The 18,714-nt window shown below is 40.3% G+C and overlaps 1 protein-coding gene across 6 annotated transcripts in view; it reads right to left on the bottom strand.

Moving 5' to 3' along the window:
* The window catches only part of FHOD3 (formin homology 2 domain containing 3), a 411,475-nt gene that overhangs the window by 221,347 nt on the left and 171,414 nt on the right, over positions 1-18,714 (bottom strand). For all 6 annotated transcript variants that reach the window (XM_086609099.1, XM_086609100.1, XM_086609102.1 and 3 more), the window contains exon 4: positions 3,936-4,003. In XM_086609099.1, coding sequence (XP_086465225.1) covers positions 3,936-4,003 — 68 coding nt within the window. The remainder of the gene's footprint in view (positions 1-3,935; positions 4,004-18,714) is intronic.

The following is an 18,714-nucleotide window of genomic DNA, read 5'->3' as shown; positions in this document are numbered from 1 at the left end:
AATATGTTGGCAGAGTCCAGCAAAAGATGATGAGTGTGGCTATCGTAACCCTTCAGAACAAGTGACAGCAACAGAACAGCATAATTGTCACAAGAAAAATGTTCCACGTAACTTTTATCATTTTGCCAAAACCAGCCCACCAGAAGAAACCAAAGAGAAATTCCAAGATTGTACTTGCCAACTGAATCTTTCATTTAAAATTTCAAACAAAGGCATTGCATTTGCCAAACAATGTTAAGCTTTGCTGAGACCTCGCGTGAAAAAACAAGAGCTCCAAGTATTTGGAATTCATACTTGATGTAAAACTTGGGCTTGTTCCCACTTAATGTAAATAAGAGACTGCACGTTACCTTGAAGCTCTTTAAATTAAAAATGATACTGACACAGAACTGTGTCAAATTAACTCAGCTGTAATTAAATGACTACAAAAACATGGTGTTGCGAACTGCCTTGGCACTTAAAGACATGATGAAGTCTCCATAACATTCTGAAAATTTGTTAAAATGAAAATAAAGACAGCTTTCGAAGTCAGCATTTTCTTTCCAAAATGTTAAACTCTTAAGGAATTTAAAATACTAAATACAATGAGATACATAATCAAACAGATATTTATGTTGATTTTTTTTTTTTTTTGACAATTTTAACATAATGATAGATTTCTAATGCTAACATACTTTAATTTCGTAGACTAAAAAATAAACTAGGTATGACCTTTTGGACAATAGTGTTTCATCTATAATATAACCTTATAATATTAACTTGTATTTTTCTTCAATAAAAAAAATGAAACAGCTTTTCTTTCTAAAACAGATACAAAAATCATTTTACATTCTCTCTTATGGTTCATTACAAGTGTCATGGTTTACCCTCGTCAGCAACTAAAAACCACACAGCCGCTCACTCACTCTCCCCTACCTGTGGGGGATGGGGAAAAGAATTGAAGGGGAAAAGACTTGAAGGGGAAGGAGACTCATGGGTTGAGATAAGAATAATTTAATAATAATAATAAAATTTAAAGTAATAATGATAATAATAAAGCAACCATAATATATGACACTATATAAAACAATAATAATATGTACAAACAAGTGATGCACAGTGTAATTGTGACCAACGCCCGTCCCAGCAATCAGCGCCGAAACAGGGAAGTCCCTAAACCACAATCCCAAAAGAGTGAGAGAGTCCAAAGAAAGATCGGAAGACTGAGAGAGCAAGGCTGAGAGTGAGAGCAAGCCCCAAACTTCCTGGTCAGCCCTCATCTATATACCGGGCATGACATTGCGTGATATGGAATACTCCATTGGTCAATCTGGCCCTCAGACCTAAGTCTAAGATGAAATCCTAAGCTAGGAGTTGTGGGTCCTTTGTTCCAGCCTTGCTCCCTCCCAGCCTGTTGTGCACCTGCACACTGGCAAAACATGGAGAGCTCAAAAGTTCTTGATGATTCAGCACCAACTATAAACATCAGTGCGTTATCAACACACCAGGATACAATACGAATACTCTCCAGCTTGAGGAATACTTCTCCTCAATTATCTGCTAATGAGAACCTGTATTTTGAGAGTATATGAAGATTTTTTGAAAGGTATGTTTGCTCAACAAATAGCCACAGTTCTACCAGAAGTAGCTACTTAAAGTGGTAATAGATAATTCCCAAATTCCTTTCCATATCACATACCTTAGGAAGCAAGGAAGTCGAATTCTTCACGGAAAATTATGTTCTGAAACTGTCAGATAGTTCTTCACTTTAAATTCATACACAGATACGGATTTGTATACATTGTTTTTCCCTTCCCTCTCATTACTCTTCACCTCTAATTAAATTCATTAGGATAAACATTTAAATAACATCTCCATGAAAACAGCTGATCCACTGGAAGCCAGAGATCTTACTGGTGTGTTCACTGAAAGCACTGAGCACTGTAGGCTCAGAAATACCTCCTAGACTTCAAATAACCTACATGGAAGAGAATATTTATGAATGCTCAAACCAGAAAAAGTCATGATGGGAGGTATTGAAGGTGTGGGATGAGTGGGAAGAGAGGCTTAGCACTCATGGTAAACGTGTGAGTACCCAGATTAACCTGTGGAATACATAAATTCAGAGAAATAGAAATACTTCCCAGAAATAGTTGAGGTGAACAAATTGACGAGAAACCAGAGAAGACTCTTGGAAACCTTCCTAATTTTCTCTGAGCAGTCCACCCACTTGGCAAGCTCACTGGGAAACCCAACTTGCATCATTGTGACTCTCAAACAGTCTTTCCCTGGGAATGCCTTGAAGAGACAATGATTTTCCCAACCTGTGGCTATAAGATAGCCAGACTGCTTTGGAGCTAGAATCCCTTCTTGGTCCAAAAATTTCAAAATTCAAGGACTTCTTTCTGACCCAGAAGATGACATCCCCAACTACCAAAATTTTCCATGAAATGGACCACCCCTCACCATCTCCTACTGTTCAGAAAATCTTCATTCTGGCATTTTCTAAATTCTGAATGCTTAACTTTGAAACCCATACAAAGTATTATGTGCTCCGGAAATTTGCAAATCTGCAGTCTTGAAGAATTTTTAAAAGCTGTTATTCTTAGAATAAATATCTATTAAAACAAAGCAAAAAGTGCTGAACTAACAGCTTGAAATCCTTGTACCTACCTATTTTAGCAGAAAAATATTACAGGTTGTCATCCTCCATTTGGAGCAGTAAAGGAGGAGAGGTGCTTTTCTAATTGATTTCACTTATATTTATTGATAGAAATCAAACGTGTTATCTTGAATTCCATTTTAGGATCACATTGGCAGTATATTCCAGTTCTCACTGACATTTTTTTTTCCCCTTTTCCTGACCTATTTTCTCCAACAAGTTTCCTTCCAGGTCTGCAACTTTCCAGAGTCCTTCTCCTTATCCAGTAATATCAATGTGAAATCTTCAAGCTTTTCATCCAGTTCACTTTCTTATCATCCACACTACTTGTTTATCATGTTAGCTACTTCCCCACAGAACCCAAAATCCTGCTGATTTCAGGTCTCCTCCATAATGAACACTTATATTCAAACCCATGCCTTTCCTTAAACCGATCAGTCACTATCATACCCTTCTCAGCTCTATGGAGTATCTTATCAGCTAATCAATAAATCATTTCCTCTAACCTCAATCTAAAATCTAACACCTTCAGAGCTCTCCCACTATAACTTGGTTCCTCTTTAGATCTGTCCCATGTCTCTCACATCCCTTTCAGTTTTTGATGTGGCTTAAATCTAGTCTATTTGTCAACTACTAGGCCAACGTTGAGCTATCCCCCTCATCCACAGCTTCCTATCTCCTCTTTTCGCATCCCCCTACCAGTCTTCCCAATACAGAACTATGTCACTGTCTAACGAGCAGTCTAAGTTTTCATCTAAGAGTCTCAATTTTCTCCTCTCCTTTCCTGGCAGGTCCCAACTATTAACTCTGCCATTACTGCATATCTGGTCCTGCCTTCTGACAGAATGAAAGAACAAGGGAAGGCTTGCAGACCACAAAGAGAAAAGACCCTAAGAAGCAATTGGCTAATATCACATTTCAAATGAAGTCTTAAAATTCTCATATGCCAGAAACTAAGTTATTCCCTACATTAGAAAAAGAAATTCATAGAATCACAGAATGGTTAGGGTTGAAAGGGACCTTCAAGATCATTTAGTTCCAACCCCCCTGCCATAGGCAGGAAACCCTCCAGTACACCAGGTTGCCCAAAGCCTCATCCAACCTGGCCTTGAACACTTCCAGGGATAGGGCATCTACAACTTTTTTGGGCAACCTGTTCCAGTGCCTCACTACCCTCAGAGTGAATTTTTTTTTCTTATATCCAACCTAAATCTACCTTCTTTCAGTTTAAATCCATTGCCCCTCAATTCAAGTTATGTTCAAATCACAGAATGGACAGCAGTTATTTGCTCACCTGAAATATTTGCTTCAAGGAGAAAAGTGCCCGTCTCAGCTCTCGTCCATTGGAATTGTAAAGTTTTTCTGGAACAAAAAAAAAAAAGACAACAGAAAGAAGTTCAGTATAAATAAAACTGACAACACAGCAAAAAAGATGTATAGATTTCAAAAGAGTTGGAGTGGAAGAATCATAGTGCCCGTTTCCCATGAGGTAGACTGCTGTTAAAGAAAGCAACTTTGGTTTTTTATATATACAGGACTCATTCATTATAAAAGTGCAAGTAAAACCAGGGATTAGTTGCCTATAACTTCAGATGGCATCTCCCAGGTAAATTCACAATAGCTTCAAGAAGATCAGTGAGAGACAATGCTCCAAAGAGTTTTTGAAAATGCCTAGAAATACTGCTCTTTCTGCATTAAGGTAAATTTAGGGTTTATTGAAAGTACCAGATTAGTCTCAAAAGACTCAACTGAGAGCACTCTTTGCTTTTGTTATCAAAGCTAGAGCCACTGAATCCCATCCTTGACTGCCTTCCCTCTAGACATTCTTTTCTCATGTTCTCATCTTTCTATTGTTAAATCCTTTCTACAATGGCAATGAACATTAATACCAGAATAGTCGAACAGTCTGTTCTAAGCGTAATTCAAAACAGTGTTTTATTCTCATGAAAACTGATCTTTATCTTTTTCTAAATGAAGCAGAAGTCTTCTTTTCATCATCCAATACTGAAATGCATTACTTCATTTATTCCCCTACTAATACATACTCATAGAAATAATTTAGAGAAGACAAAAGCAACTCCTCTGCATCTTTCTGAACCCTGCCACAATGTTTGTGCCTTTGGAAGAAGTCTTGGACTGCATGTCTTGAGTTTATTATTGTGTATTTGGAAGTCATTTGTGACTATGCACGGACAGAGCAGAAGGTATGCTCTTCAAGTCTTCCTGGTCTAGTACATCTAGCATATCTGATAGACTACATGCAACATTTCTACAGTCCTAAATCAAATTTTACAACAATAATGCAATCTAAGGACAATTACAAAGGAAAATCAAATCTTCATGGTCACTTGCAATGACACACTTCACCTCATCCACAAGATCATCATGAAAGGACCTTCCCTGCAATGGACAGCAGCCAGCAGGCCATGAGATCAAAGCCGGAATGCCAATGGAGTAGGAATATTCTTATGAGAAAATGAAATATCAAACCTCAAAGTGTTTTTTCCTACTTTCCCTTGTCTATTTCTCTTTTATTCTCTCTTTACTCTGTACTACTCTTTACACTACAAAATCAAAGTAAATTTAATTTCAATCTCTGAGGAAGTTACAAGAAAAATCTAGCATTTGAGGATATAACGAATTTATAACTCCGGAATCATTTTTTACCTCAATTAAAGACGGCAGGTTTTAATATTAGAAAAACATTATTCGTTTCCAACAGTCATCTTCAAGCAAAGGAAAAATGTGAAGTAAAACTTCAGCAAAGCTTACACTTTTTTTTGTAAAGCTTTGGAAACAGTTTTGTTCATCCCTAATTGCCTCTGATTTCAAAGGCAGAACGTGTAGAACTGGCAAAACTACTGTTGTTATAAGTTGTCTCCTTCCTTGCACTGTTTATAGATCCCTGACAAAACATTGGAGGAATGGATTTCACTTCAAGCCATAAACTTAAGAGGCGTACTTTAATTACTCTAGCTTAAAAACAGACTGGCATGTGAAACTACATTTCTTGGCAGGATAAAGAGTAATTTTGTCAGGAAAGCTTAAAGAATAATAAAGATCTTTTAAGACTCAGTCTGTCAACTTTACATGCTATATTACACAAAATATTCCTCTTTGGAAGATACCTCCATCTGGCATTTGTTATTACTAATTTCTCTCTATTCATAATTTACCAGCATCATTACGAGCAGAATCTCTCCAAACAAGACAGTACATTATCATCCTAATTAAGAGAGGCACCACTTCTTAAAGTGCTGGCAACTTTGTACATAAATATCAATGTCTTAACCAATGACATCTGTTGGTCTTGGTCTTAAACAGGAACAATCATCGTCCCGGCCTGGGGTGAAGTCCTAACGAACCATTGTTATGATACCATAAAGCCGGTTGCTTTCATTGGTGCATGAAGATTTTTGGTACATCTCAGAGGAACAATGCCGAACATTTTTCTTCTTGGTCTTTTCACAGAGTGTAACATCATCCTTGGCAAGCAGCACAAACAATGCTCTCCCTGCTCGCATGTAGCCAAGAGGACAGAAGTTACTGACTGCAGCTCAAAAAGGGGTCTATCGTTAGAGCCGAAGAACCAGTAAATACTGGAAGTATCAAGTTTGGCAACCACAGTGGCTACAAGACAGCAGCGCGTATCAAAAACACTTGAGCTGGTCTGACACCCCTTTCGAGGAGCAACAGTCCAGGTTAAGTCATCTCATTTCTGACATCTACTACCAAGGTGCAGCAATCTACACAGAGACAATGTATGTTCACAGTTCCCTCCTCATGCTGAGCTAATCTTGTTGAATCAGCTCAGAAATACAAGATCCTAACCTTTTCACCTGCTATTCTTACACACAGGTAATATACTGACTGTCCACGTAAGTCTTGGCAGTCGCTTCTTATAGTGCTTGGAGCCATCAGGAACATTCACAGAATATAACTCAAGGAGATAAGCGAGACGATCTCTCTTCTAACTTATGCTACCTCAGAAGATGTTTTGGTTTAGAAAACTGCAGTCCAGAGCAAACCTCACCCAGATCAGGAAAGCCTCTGTAAGTCAAGGTACAACATGGGTCACCTGATAAAATCTTGTACCTTTGTTGTATTTCTGTGCGCTGTGTTTCAGAAAATGATAAATGCATACACCAGGTTAAAGCTCAGGGACGCTCCTACCGAAGCTCTCAAGGCCTTACAGGATTCCCATTTGTCAGCAGTAACTTCAACATCACAGGGACCTCGGGGCTCATCCCAAAGGCCCCAGACTGCAACTAAGGCTATGAAAATACATCAGCAGAAACTGAAAGGCAGTAATAACCAGTAACTTCTTTTTCTATGGTAGAAAATCAAATTTAAAAACAAACAAACAAACAAACAAACAAACAAACAGAGAGGGAAAGGCACATTTGCTTACAATGTTTTCACACGGAAGATGATTCAGAAACCAGGTAGTAAATGCTTTTTAATGCTTCCTGGTTTACATTAGCAACTTAAAGCACTGTCCTCTTTTAAAAAGATTGAGAGAGAGCCTTCCATGCTAAAGCACAGAGATGACTTAATTCCCACAGCGCGCCCTTGGCACAGTTGTCCCTAACTGAAACAAACGATGCCTACAGCTTTGAAATAGGAGTCCAAGCTGCTACTACGACCAAAACCAAAAATTCTGATGTGCTCCAAGGTCAGCCCAAAAGACCTACCTGCTCATTGCCTTGTTATGAAGTGTTGTAGCTCAAGTACGTATGCCAGGACTGCATTACGCCAGAAACTGAACCTCTGAACTTCAAGCAGGAACCCTCACTGCTACGCCTTTCCCCGAAACTTCGTGAGTCTCTGGTGGTAAAATACATTGCCCAACCTTCCCCAGGTCAAGTACAGGTTGGAGACAAACACTCTTAGTCTTCAAGACTAGAGAAGAAAAACTACGTCAGGGAGTTTGAGATATCTGACAGTATCTACCTATTAATGACTGCATTTCTGGCAGTTACGACCTCATAAGCTATGCTACTGTAGTTCTTTTTTACTACTTTTCCTCAAGAAATAAAGAGCTGCATCCGCAGCTGTGAAGTAGGTTTGATTGCCGATACCTAGATGACAGAAAATTCTCCTAGTGGTTTCCTCTGATGTTAACTAACACTAGAGGGCACTGCTTATTTCTTTATTTTATGAAAAAAAGGCACTCTGACCCCTCCATGGGTTCCCATCGATTGAGCAATACTGTTTGGGATGCTAAATTGGTACCTCACTAATCTTGAAACCCTGCTTTTTACCTGTACACTGTAGGACATCCTGGGAAAACTAAAAAACATCAGCACTGCCAACTTCAAACATCTGAAATCAGAGTCAACTCTTTCGAAAACTACCTGATAGAAAACCAGGTACTGGTATGGGCTTGAGTTTTATTCGCCTTTCTGTAACAAGCAAGAGCCAGATTTGTTTAATTATCCTTCACATCGTACCAGCTAGGTGTATCTCCTTGAAAGACAAAGAGATTCCCTTAGCTCACCACTTCTTTCTACAGGCAGAACATCAAAGATAACTAGGCTTGTGAGACAAACAGGCATGTGTGAGAGGGAGCAACCTACAAGTGTCTATTTTCTTGCAGTGGCAGCGCTTTAGTCAAGATACTGCTTAATGCTTTCAAATAAAACCGTTATTTATTGCACTGGGTTTTTGTTTGCTTATTACTTTTGTAAAAATAACTCTCCTAGAGAATAAAGGAAAACAATAGACAGGTGAAAAGAGATTTCTCTAAATGAATTTGGTACAAACATGGCAGTGGAGGTGAGGCAGTTTGGTTTGCAATTGGATCTTTTCAGAAAGCAAGAGAAGCCTTTAAAGATTTTCATTTTATTGGACCACTGGAAGCTTTCAAAGGCGATTCTGTATTTTCAAAGACGATCAAATTTCATTAGGTATTCAACTCTTTTGACTACATGGGAAAGGGATTTTTTCAAGAAAATAATAATTAGTCTTTATAGTCTTGACTATAATCTTGACTATAAATATTGACTAAAAATATTGACTTTTCTTCTACTTTCTTTGGCAAAATGAATGTTTTCAATCCACAATAATAATAATAATAATAAAAACCCCAGAACTGGCTGAATATTACTTAGTTCAGTCCCTTGTGTTACACCTGACCTCTGACCGACAAGGTACCATCCTCCTCCCTTCCTCTTCCATCACACCCATTGAATTAGTCCCTGGGATATAGTAATTTATGTAGCATCAGCCTTTTGAACTATTGGCAAAGGCTCGTGAACATCTGGCTGAGCACAAATGGGAGTTGCTCTGCTTCACTTGCTGCTGCCTGAATGACCTCCACGTCTTCCATCCATGCCTCTTTTCTTCAAACCATAATTTCAAGATGAAGCTCCTTTCCTTAGAAAAACATAAAAGGGAGATTAACTCCACATTTGATTACATTAGCAGGGTACCTGGTGCAGATCTAATTAAATGACATTTGAAACATTTCCTGCCATTCATTTTTGAAGTCCTTGCATGGGACAGAAGCAGCAATATTGTCTCCTTCCACTAGCCACTTGCAAACTGGCTAATACTTAGAAACTATAAACTTAATTCTTGTCCCTGCAACAATGAATGAAACAGTATTTTAAGTGCTCCCTAGGAAGAATTATTAGTGAAAGAAGTAATAGTCTTTTAGAATTTAAATGAACTGCCTCGGTTTCCACCAGCGCTAATGAGGGAAAAAAAAAAAGAAGAACAAAGAAAAGTGTTTATAACAATAAAAAACCTCTTTCTGTGAATGCCAAGTACCACACTTCCAAATTTATTACTATGCTATTGCAATTTTAAATACGCGTTACTCTATCTAAATGCATTTACACAACTGTAAAACTGGGCAAAAATTTGAGCAGCACAGCAAGAAGTCAGGCATGCAGATTCAATCCTGTGAAGATGCTTCAGGAAGCAGCCTGGTAGACTTCACTGGGTTACGAATGGGCCCACGGGTACACATAGTGCTGTAGATATATAAAACAACTGTATATAAAACTAATTAGTGCAGTGTGCCAGTCTTTCACTGTACGTCAAACAAATTAAAGCAGTCCTCTAAGAAAAGACCTGGTTCTATGCCAAGAGGAGGTTCTCTTTTCAGTTTTGCTTTTGTCCATAGAAGCTAATCATAATGCGTTGGCCAGACAAGGCACTTTCCTTTCCCTCCTGGACTCCCTAGAAAATACCGGAGAGGGGATTCACTCACAGGCACATTACCCACTATTGCATCAGCACAATTGCTTCTTCTGCTGAGATTATTTCGTTTTGCATATTATAAGTCCTCAGTTTTTCTCCAAACTGATCCTATTTTTTCCTCTATCAATACTTTGTTATGCATTAATTAGTGCAACATGTTACATATGAACTCAAGCTATATATTCTCCCACTGATTCAGGGATAAATGATCAGCACCTAGTGAGGAAAAGGAGTTTTCCCACAATAAAAGACCTAATGCTAAGCAAGTGGCTACGTACAAATTTCAGGAAGCCTGGCCACGCAATGCTGAGCCTGTGTCATCATCCGTGCCGACTGCTTCAGAGGAATCTGCAGGCTGCCTCCGAGGAATGCCACCCCGGCTCCCCACCAGAGCAAAACCTCCCTCCCCTCCTTTTCATTCAGGCACACAGCAGCTGCTTAGCTAATTATCCGGGACAGTGCGTCCCCTCAGTTAGCAGGGTCCTTTGCCCCCCCTGGGAGAGGGGGATCCTTTGTGGGAAGAGGATCCTGTTTCACCTGCATACGAGAAGAGCTCACTGCGAGCCTGCATCGTTATTCCCTTTTGCTGTAAAGGTGGGGATTGAGAGGAGAGAAAGCCACCAAGTAGCCTCAGACATCCTTTCCAACCCTGTATCCTAAAGCCATGCTGGCAGAGGCTTGAAGCAGAGAGTGCAAAGAGCCATCTGAGGAGAGGGGGCACATGGAAACCCCGGGGAGCCCATAGGTTCCGACCGGCAAGCAGGGAGAACTCCATGGAGGGATGTCCACTGGGAATGAAAAATAGTCAATATGGCCAGCACTTCAGAGCAATTCTGTACACTCACACTTAAGGAGTTTCCTGCCTGTTCAAGGGCAGAAGAAGTCTGCTTTCCTGCCACCGCAAGAAACAACCAACAAAAACAGTCCCCTGGATTTCCACAGGGAGAGCACACAGGGAAGAATCCTTCCTTTGGGAAGAAGGATTGTTTGGAACTAACCTTTTTTGAATGTTTCCCGAAGTGCCAAACGTCCTAACTTCCATCACAAGGGAATTAACATAAAACTATCAGCACAAGAACGATTATACATTTAAATTTAGTGACAAATGTATCCACTGCTCTAAGTACAAGTGTCGTCCCCATGAAGCATACCCTGATTTTCTTCTCCTCTAGTTCCAAGAGATATGAAATGAGACTCAATCATTCGTGGGAAAATTAGTAACAATAAGAAAGCTCCAAAGGACCAATGAGAAATACAATGATGATGAGGAATCAGAGACATGCAACAACAGAGACAGCGAAAACAATTCTGTTTGGCTTCAAGCAAGCCACGTGTCATGGATAAACCATCAGCCAGAGCCCTTCACAAAGCTCTAAATTACTATCCCTTTGCTCCTGTAGACCCATCCACATGCATGTGGAACTAGGAAGAACGTTTATCACGCTATCTGTACACACTATGGAAAACGAATGCCAATGACTTACGCTAAAGGCAGATGCTGAAACATAGCAAGTGTTTATATAGATAAGTGCAAACGGAAACCTTAGTCTTCATCTGCTGGATCCTGGGGGTTACAGCTATGGAAGCTAATACTCTGTATGTTGCACTGCATTATGCTAAGATCTTTAAAATTGATAAAACTTTGTCAATTGTCAAAACTTCCTTTCACTATTTAAATTTCTAACTTAGTGTATTAAGGCCCTACTTACTCATCAGTGAGTGAAAAAAGGACGCAGAAGCTGATGTAGGCTGAGAGCAAGGTGAAGCTGGCTAACAGAAAGGGCAAGTACTTTCCCAACTCTGTACTGCAGAAACATGACTCAGTTGATTCTACTTCTGCTGTGGAAAAAAGGACACAAGCAATAAAAACATCCATCAGCAGGAGAATACAGCAGGTTTTACTTAAATTATGAAGTAAAAATTAGAATGGCACATTAAAACCCAGAGTTAACAAGGAACCACGTAACTGCACAGAAAGCAGCAGCAGCAACTCCAAGACATTTGAATGACTCGAGCATTTCAATGATTAGAAAACCCTAGGCTTTATAAACTAGTTGTCTCTGGAGAGATAAAGAAAATGCAGGGGGTGTTCACTGCAAAAAAAAAAAAAAGTCTTTTTTAAGAACTGTCTTTCATGGTCAGGCTGGAGCTAGAGAAATTATTGCCAGGCCAATGCCATAAAAAACATTTGCTGCCCTCTATGAGCTGAAAGCTATAAACAAACTGGAACAGCAAGGCATTTTTGAATCCACTTATCACTTGAACATCCCCACAGCTTTTCTTTCCATTTCCAAATTACTTCTCTCACGTGCATTCTTTCTGATTTTGCAAGCTAGAACACAGAATTTCCCTTTACGGTTACATTTCCCATCCAGTCTGATACCTACTGATAACTTTGGACACATGGGGAAAGCCTGCCATTGGAAACAACGGCAGTGAAGTAAGTACACTGTGTAGGTCCACGGACACAGCACAGGTGCAGAGCAAATTGCTCAAGCAGCGCGGTCTTCCTTTCTTCCTTGAAATAAAAAGTAACACGAGAAAGGTATATTCAAAAGTTACAGCCTTGCCAACATATTAACAAAATAAAGATCCTCTGCCTCTTCAGCCTATTCATTCCAGCTACGGAACAGGCACCGCAGCGTACTCCCCTGCAATGATTTATTTATACATCCTCTCCACTTGAATGCAAAAGGCACTAACGCTCTTTAGTTCTGAAGTGCAGGAAACAGTACTTCGGGTTGATAACTTCAAAAGAGGGCACTTCTGCATATCCAAAAAACGCTGTGACTGCTCTTCTGTAAAAGCCAAAGGGTTACAGAAGGGAAAAGACTGCGTAACAAGGTCAAATATTACAGCACCGTATTATAGCAAGTGGTGATGGAAAAGACTTAAGAGGTCATCTTGTTCATCCCCCTACTAATGCAAAATTGTTCCCTAGAGAGTAATACAGTAGGAAAGTAGTTGTTATACTAAAATACAGGTTACATAATTCAAGAGAATGAGGCCAGGGAAAATTGCTAGAAAAGAAAATAAGATAGAAAAAGTTACTGCTTTCTTGAGAGATTACTGTAACCAACTTGAGACTAACAATCATTAAAAAAGAGGTATGCTGACATCGATCTTTAACATTTGTTTCAGTTTACAACTAGGTCTCCGAATTGCTGACCTGTATGCTTGTGCTTGAACAAGCACATCGGTGCCTCTTGGATTACAAGTACTTAATAACAACATGATTTGAGTTTGCTGGTTTTTAAAACACAGCACCAACGTGCTGCCCTGCATGCTCAAACACTGCTAGTAAACAAAAAGCAACAAGCAAATTATAGCAACACATCACCAAAAAAAAGGACACAATACTTAGGCACACACCCGCTATCCCTAGAATGATGGATGCCTTATCTGTGCTGACAGCTTGGCAAGAGGCAAAACATCCGAGTGCAAAGACATCACAGGTTTGTGCCAAGAACGTGAACGAGCTCCTGAGCTTCAAGTTCAGACCAAGTTCTATTCTTGCGTAAGATGTGCCAAAATATGTCAGAGGCTATCTCCAAGACTAGGTTGTTCCAGTGATCCCAGTCTGTTCTCAGGAAGTGCATTAAGATTTACGAGCCTTCGCACCTCAGAAGATGCAGCCTCCTAATTAACTGCACGAGTTCGACCCCATCAGAGGCCATTCGAAAACTGAGACAGCAAGTGCAGACCACTCACCTGACAGCAAGGCAGCAGGTACAAGAGCAGCCGCAGCAGCTGATGGTGAAAATCTGAAAAAGCTGCTTCTCCTCAGACTGCTGCTTGTGACTGCAATGGTGTCTGCATCTTTGAATACCTGAGCCTGCATTGCCTACATGCATGTGAGGCTTTCCAGTCTCACAGCCACGCTGCTAGGGGCAATGGTTCCAACTCAACGTTGGGGGGTTTTTGACAATTTGGAGTGGCCAAGACCAAGCACCTACCACAAAATCCTTGCATATAAAAAGAAAAGTAGATGAGCCTGTGACTGAGACACACAATATATATTAAGGATGAATATTTATTTGTCCTTCAGCATCACCCAGAAGCATCAGTCACACAGTCATGAAGATCCCTTCTGGAAAGCTTCTAGAGGGGGCACTCAACTCCAGTGGAGGTTCATCCATAGGACTTTTTCCTCAAAATCAATTAAAAAAAGAATAAGCAAAGAATTTCAATGGAAATGCCGCAGCATCTCCAGGATACTTATTTCAATATTTTACTACATTTATTGATGATAATATTGATTTCTAAAACAATTTTTTAAAATTTCAATTTAATTTTCAGACCTCCCCAGTCCAAACACTCTTGTAATGTCTCCATATGATGTCTTAAATGACTTGTAGCTCATCTTTCCTAAACCTCTGATAGTCCTCCTTGCTCTTGTGTACACACTCTAACAAATTCACATCTTTAAATGCCCAAACCCAGACACAGTAATTCAACTGGGGCTTTACTGATTTTGAGTAAAGAGGAGAAAGAGCATTCCAACAGACAAAAGACTTGATTTTGCTTTAGTATTACAGAGTCATGTAGCACAGAACAATCCCTTTAATAATAGCGTCATAGTTCCTAGCAGATGTGATCTCAGCCAAAAACATTAGGCTAGTTAACCGGCTTTGTTTAAATAACTTGATCTGTCTTTTTCTATGTGTCTTGACGCAGTTTAGGGTTCCTGAAGGATGCCTCTTTGGGATACTTGAAGGATACAGTTAAATTAACAGAAATTACGTTAACAGAGGCTGATTTGCAATAGAGAGAGAACGAAGAAATATCAGATGTGCAGAAAGACAGAGTGCAGCACAAATACTTTTAGCAGATGTCAAAGTAATTCAGGGTCAGCAAGTTTCCCACCATTCCAAAATTGCTGGGACACATGAAAAATGTACCATTTCAGCAACTGAAAGGAAAAAAAAACCAGGAATAAACTGAAACAGAACCACTAAGATCTTGAGCTAAATCGATGTCAATGCATGAATCTCATCTGATGTGGATTCCAGGTCAAGCACGTGGCCTGTCCTCATGCAGTAGCCTGGCGAGGCCCAGAGGTCCCTGCAATCTGCTGGACAACTCACCTCCCAGCACTTCTACCGCTGCTGCACTGCGTGCCTCGCCATCTCCTGGGTCACACTGGCACGTGTTGGGTGCACCCTGGTTGGCATATTGCTGCTGCATCTGCCATACTGTGCCTTACAGCAAGAGGGACGTGGACAGGCAGCTCAAGAACGCGGCCCAGGCACGGTGATAAGCTTAACAGACTAGGAAGGGAGGTAACACCATGGGGGAGCCAACAGTCTCGAGCTTCACATGCTGCACCCAACAGCCCTGCAAAGACAGCACTGCAGTTGCCGTTCTTTACTACTGTGGAATTTTTTTCTCCTTCAATTGCTATTTTTTATTACTACTTAGATTGTTGTGAATAGAAAGGCTTCTCCAGCAGTGGGGACATATCTTTATACTCTCTTAAGGACCTGTACGTCAGACTGCAAAGATTTAACAGTGGAAGTACTTAGATACTCCACATCCTTATAAAAATGAGGTAAAAGCAGAGTACTTCTCTGCTTTCCAAATACCATGATTAGGATGAAGGGAGGTGCCCAAAGCCACACATATTAAAATCAGGAAATTACTGACAAAAGACTGTGTTCATCAAGTAGGAACTTAGCTTTCGGAATTTCTCTCCCATCTCCAAAGGTGAAAAAATATGCCAGATTTTCCAGGAACAAGATGTGTGATACTGGTAAACTCCACAACAGTCCAGCTGGTTGTAAAAGTGAGAGAGAACACAAAGCAAATATCTGAGCAATCACTTCACCCTCATTAAAAAAATACAACAATTAAAAACCTCTGTGGTAAATGCTTCTCTCAGTTGCATTTGGAAATCAGTGAGTTTGCTTAAGTGCATTAGCCACACAAGTCCTACACCGCAGCACGAGAGAAGCTAGTATACAAACCCACCCACTGCTCTGGCAACAGATTTTTCTCTTGTGAAACAAAAGCTGGCCAGTACATCCCCAAGCAACGGTGCGCTGCCCATTGGGGCACCAGCTCTTCTCCTCTCTCAGCGTCTGCAGAGCAGGAGGCGAGACAGACCCTGGAGCACTCCGAGCCTCACTGAGACTGGTTTCCCACTTAAGTTTTCCCCCAACCCCTCCACACAAACAATTTCTCTAACAAATACAATTTAAATGAAAAGTCACTCAAGCTGTTGGGTTCCTTTCCATATGGCTCCGTCCTGTGCTGGTTCAGGGCAGTTTCCAGGCAAGTTTGCAATGGGCACGAAATACCATGTTTGCAGCTTAACAGCCGAACAACCCAAACAATTCTTTTTAGTACCAGCAAACCTCTACATCTGTATTTGTTAAAAACAGTAACAACGATAAAAAGCTATTTCTGAAGCACATAAGAGTTTTCCTTTTACCCTCCCCAGAGGAAAGGCCATCCCTCCCAGAGCCCTCCACATACCACCTACCACCCATTTATATTTTCAAACATTCCTGAAGTGCAATTTGTGTTTACTGTACGGTGCGGCACTTGGCCTGAACTTGTTTAACACATGTTCGCGTTATTTATCCAAACTCATTAATCACAGTTGTAAAACATCTGACAGATGATGGAGGTTTTCCAGTATGTATCAAGCCTCTCGCTTAATTCAACCGCTGATTATTTCCACCTCGAAGCAATTTGACCAAAGCCACACGAAAGTGTTCAGCTTTACTAAATTTTTCTCTGTTGGTTATTATTTCAGTCACTGCTTTGGAAAAGCTCTAGCTCTACTTACTTAATTAATCAGGAAAATATCAACTATATGCACACACATACCATACAGACACACACATATCACAGAATCACAGAATGTTAGCGATTGGAAGGGACCTCAAAGGATCATCTAGTCCAATCCTCCTGCCGGAGCAGGACCACCTAGATCAGATCACACAAGAACGCACACATTAGTTATATATAGTGCTACATATGTTTATATATACATACATGTTATATATTTTTATATGTATTATACACATATAAATGCAATACTTTCTTCTTAGTATGATTCATGTGATAAGAAAAGTTCAATTTCCATGTGGATTGAAAATTGTAATTTGTTATAAAAATGCAAAGTGTTTCTCTATGCAAAATGTAAGGTCCTTCTACATCAGTGCCTTTCTTTCCCTGGTGTTTACGGAGAACAGGAGAAGCACAGTGACCATTGAGACCACAGCTATGGTCCTTCTGCTCTGCTAACCTAATCTAGGGTTATATCAGTTTCCCCAAAAACCTTACACAGGTTCTAAGCAAGTGAAAGCTACAATTAACTCTTCAGAAATGACAGATTTTGTGTTCCTGCTCTTTTTGCTTTACTCTCCTCCTCAGCTACAGCTACCATAATTTCCATTGTCCAAAGCGTGTGGTAGCTCAAAGACTACAAATGTGATAAGGGCTGGCTCCAAAGTCCACCAAGAAAAAGACAGGCAAGCACTGATACTGATTCAAAAGTTATTCCTACACCAGTGCATTGCTCAATCTTTCCTGATACGCTACATCGAGCCATTCAACTGATCCTTCACTACCCACCTACGACGACACACTCTCTTCTCTACCCCTCGTATCTGCTGATACTTCTCAATAATTTTTCTTGGGAGGCAATTGCATGAAAACAGCAATTTACCATGAAGTAAAAGCTGATCTCCTAGTCCAGAACATTTGTAGTCCCTCTGCTAAAACATGGATATTTCCAATTTCCTGCTATAGGCTAAAAGCTTACAGCTATGGGCAGCGATGTGTTACCATTTACTGTAGCAGGAATAGGTCTTGTTGCAGGAGTTGACCACTCGCTCTTTCAGATGAATGAATACTCAGATTTCCTTATTTGCCTCCCTAAGCAACCAGCCAACATCCCTCAAGCAATGAGGATGTGGAAGTTCTCACCCTGGCTGATCCCTGCTGGTCAGGCCTTCCAAATGCTGTCCCGCCTCACAGAACAGGCACTGCTGTCTTAGCTGTGAAACTAAATGCTTCCCTGCTAAATCTTAAGGTCATGAAACTACAGGTCCTGTTTCAGCTGCAACATTACACAACCTTGGCTACTTAGCATAATCACGTACAAACGCAACCATTCCTGAATAAGAAAGCTGACTTGGCAAAATACACAAGGAGCAGGTGGCACCATGAGCACCAGGCAGTTGCTCAGGGTTCACCCTCTTCACAAGCGCTCGTGGATTTGTGTAGCCCTCATGACTTCACTGAGGAAAAATTGTGACAGATCCAATATGACTTTTATGTAAATGGATTTATGACAGTAGTGTGCATGAAGGTTTCGTTTCTTTTCGTCAGCTAGCAAGGAATTTTCCTGTTTCCTATCAGCTCAGCAAAACAAAACATTAAGATGTACTTTGTATATAAATTAAAACAATCAACCAGCTCTGGAGTCTTTATCCTTAGAGGTATTCCATACATGACTGGACAAAGTCTTGCGCAACCTGCTCTGGTTGACCCTGCTTGGAGCGGGGGAGTTGGACAAGACAATCTCCAGCAGTGACATCAACTTCAATGATTGTGTGAATAGTCTTCAAACAGTTCTGTATAGTTTCTCGTCCAGTTGACAGAGCTGATGCATGCACGTAACACAGCACACATGCTACACAGCTACTTAATGCAAAATTTTTAAATTCCCAGCCACAGGAAAACATGGTAACATAAAATCCATAAATTCACAAATTCACTTAGTATAAGCATCATGTGCACTAAGTCAACGTGGTTTGGAATCAGATCTTGCAACTGGAAAGTAAAAACTATTCTGCTTTCTGTGATTACTGAAACTTTTTACTTCTTGTGTCTTCCAGAAAGAAGATCTT

The sequence above is a fragment of the Tauraco erythrolophus genome, chromosome 3, assembly GCF_009769465.1.
Source record: "Tauraco erythrolophus isolate bTauEry1 chromosome 3, bTauEry1.pri, whole genome shotgun sequence".
Classification (NCBI taxonomy): Eukaryota; Metazoa; Chordata; class Aves; order Musophagiformes; family Musophagidae; genus Tauraco; species Tauraco erythrolophus.
The sequence above is the reverse complement of the archived record's forward strand: the minus strand, read 5'-3'. Positions and strand labels throughout refer to the sequence as shown.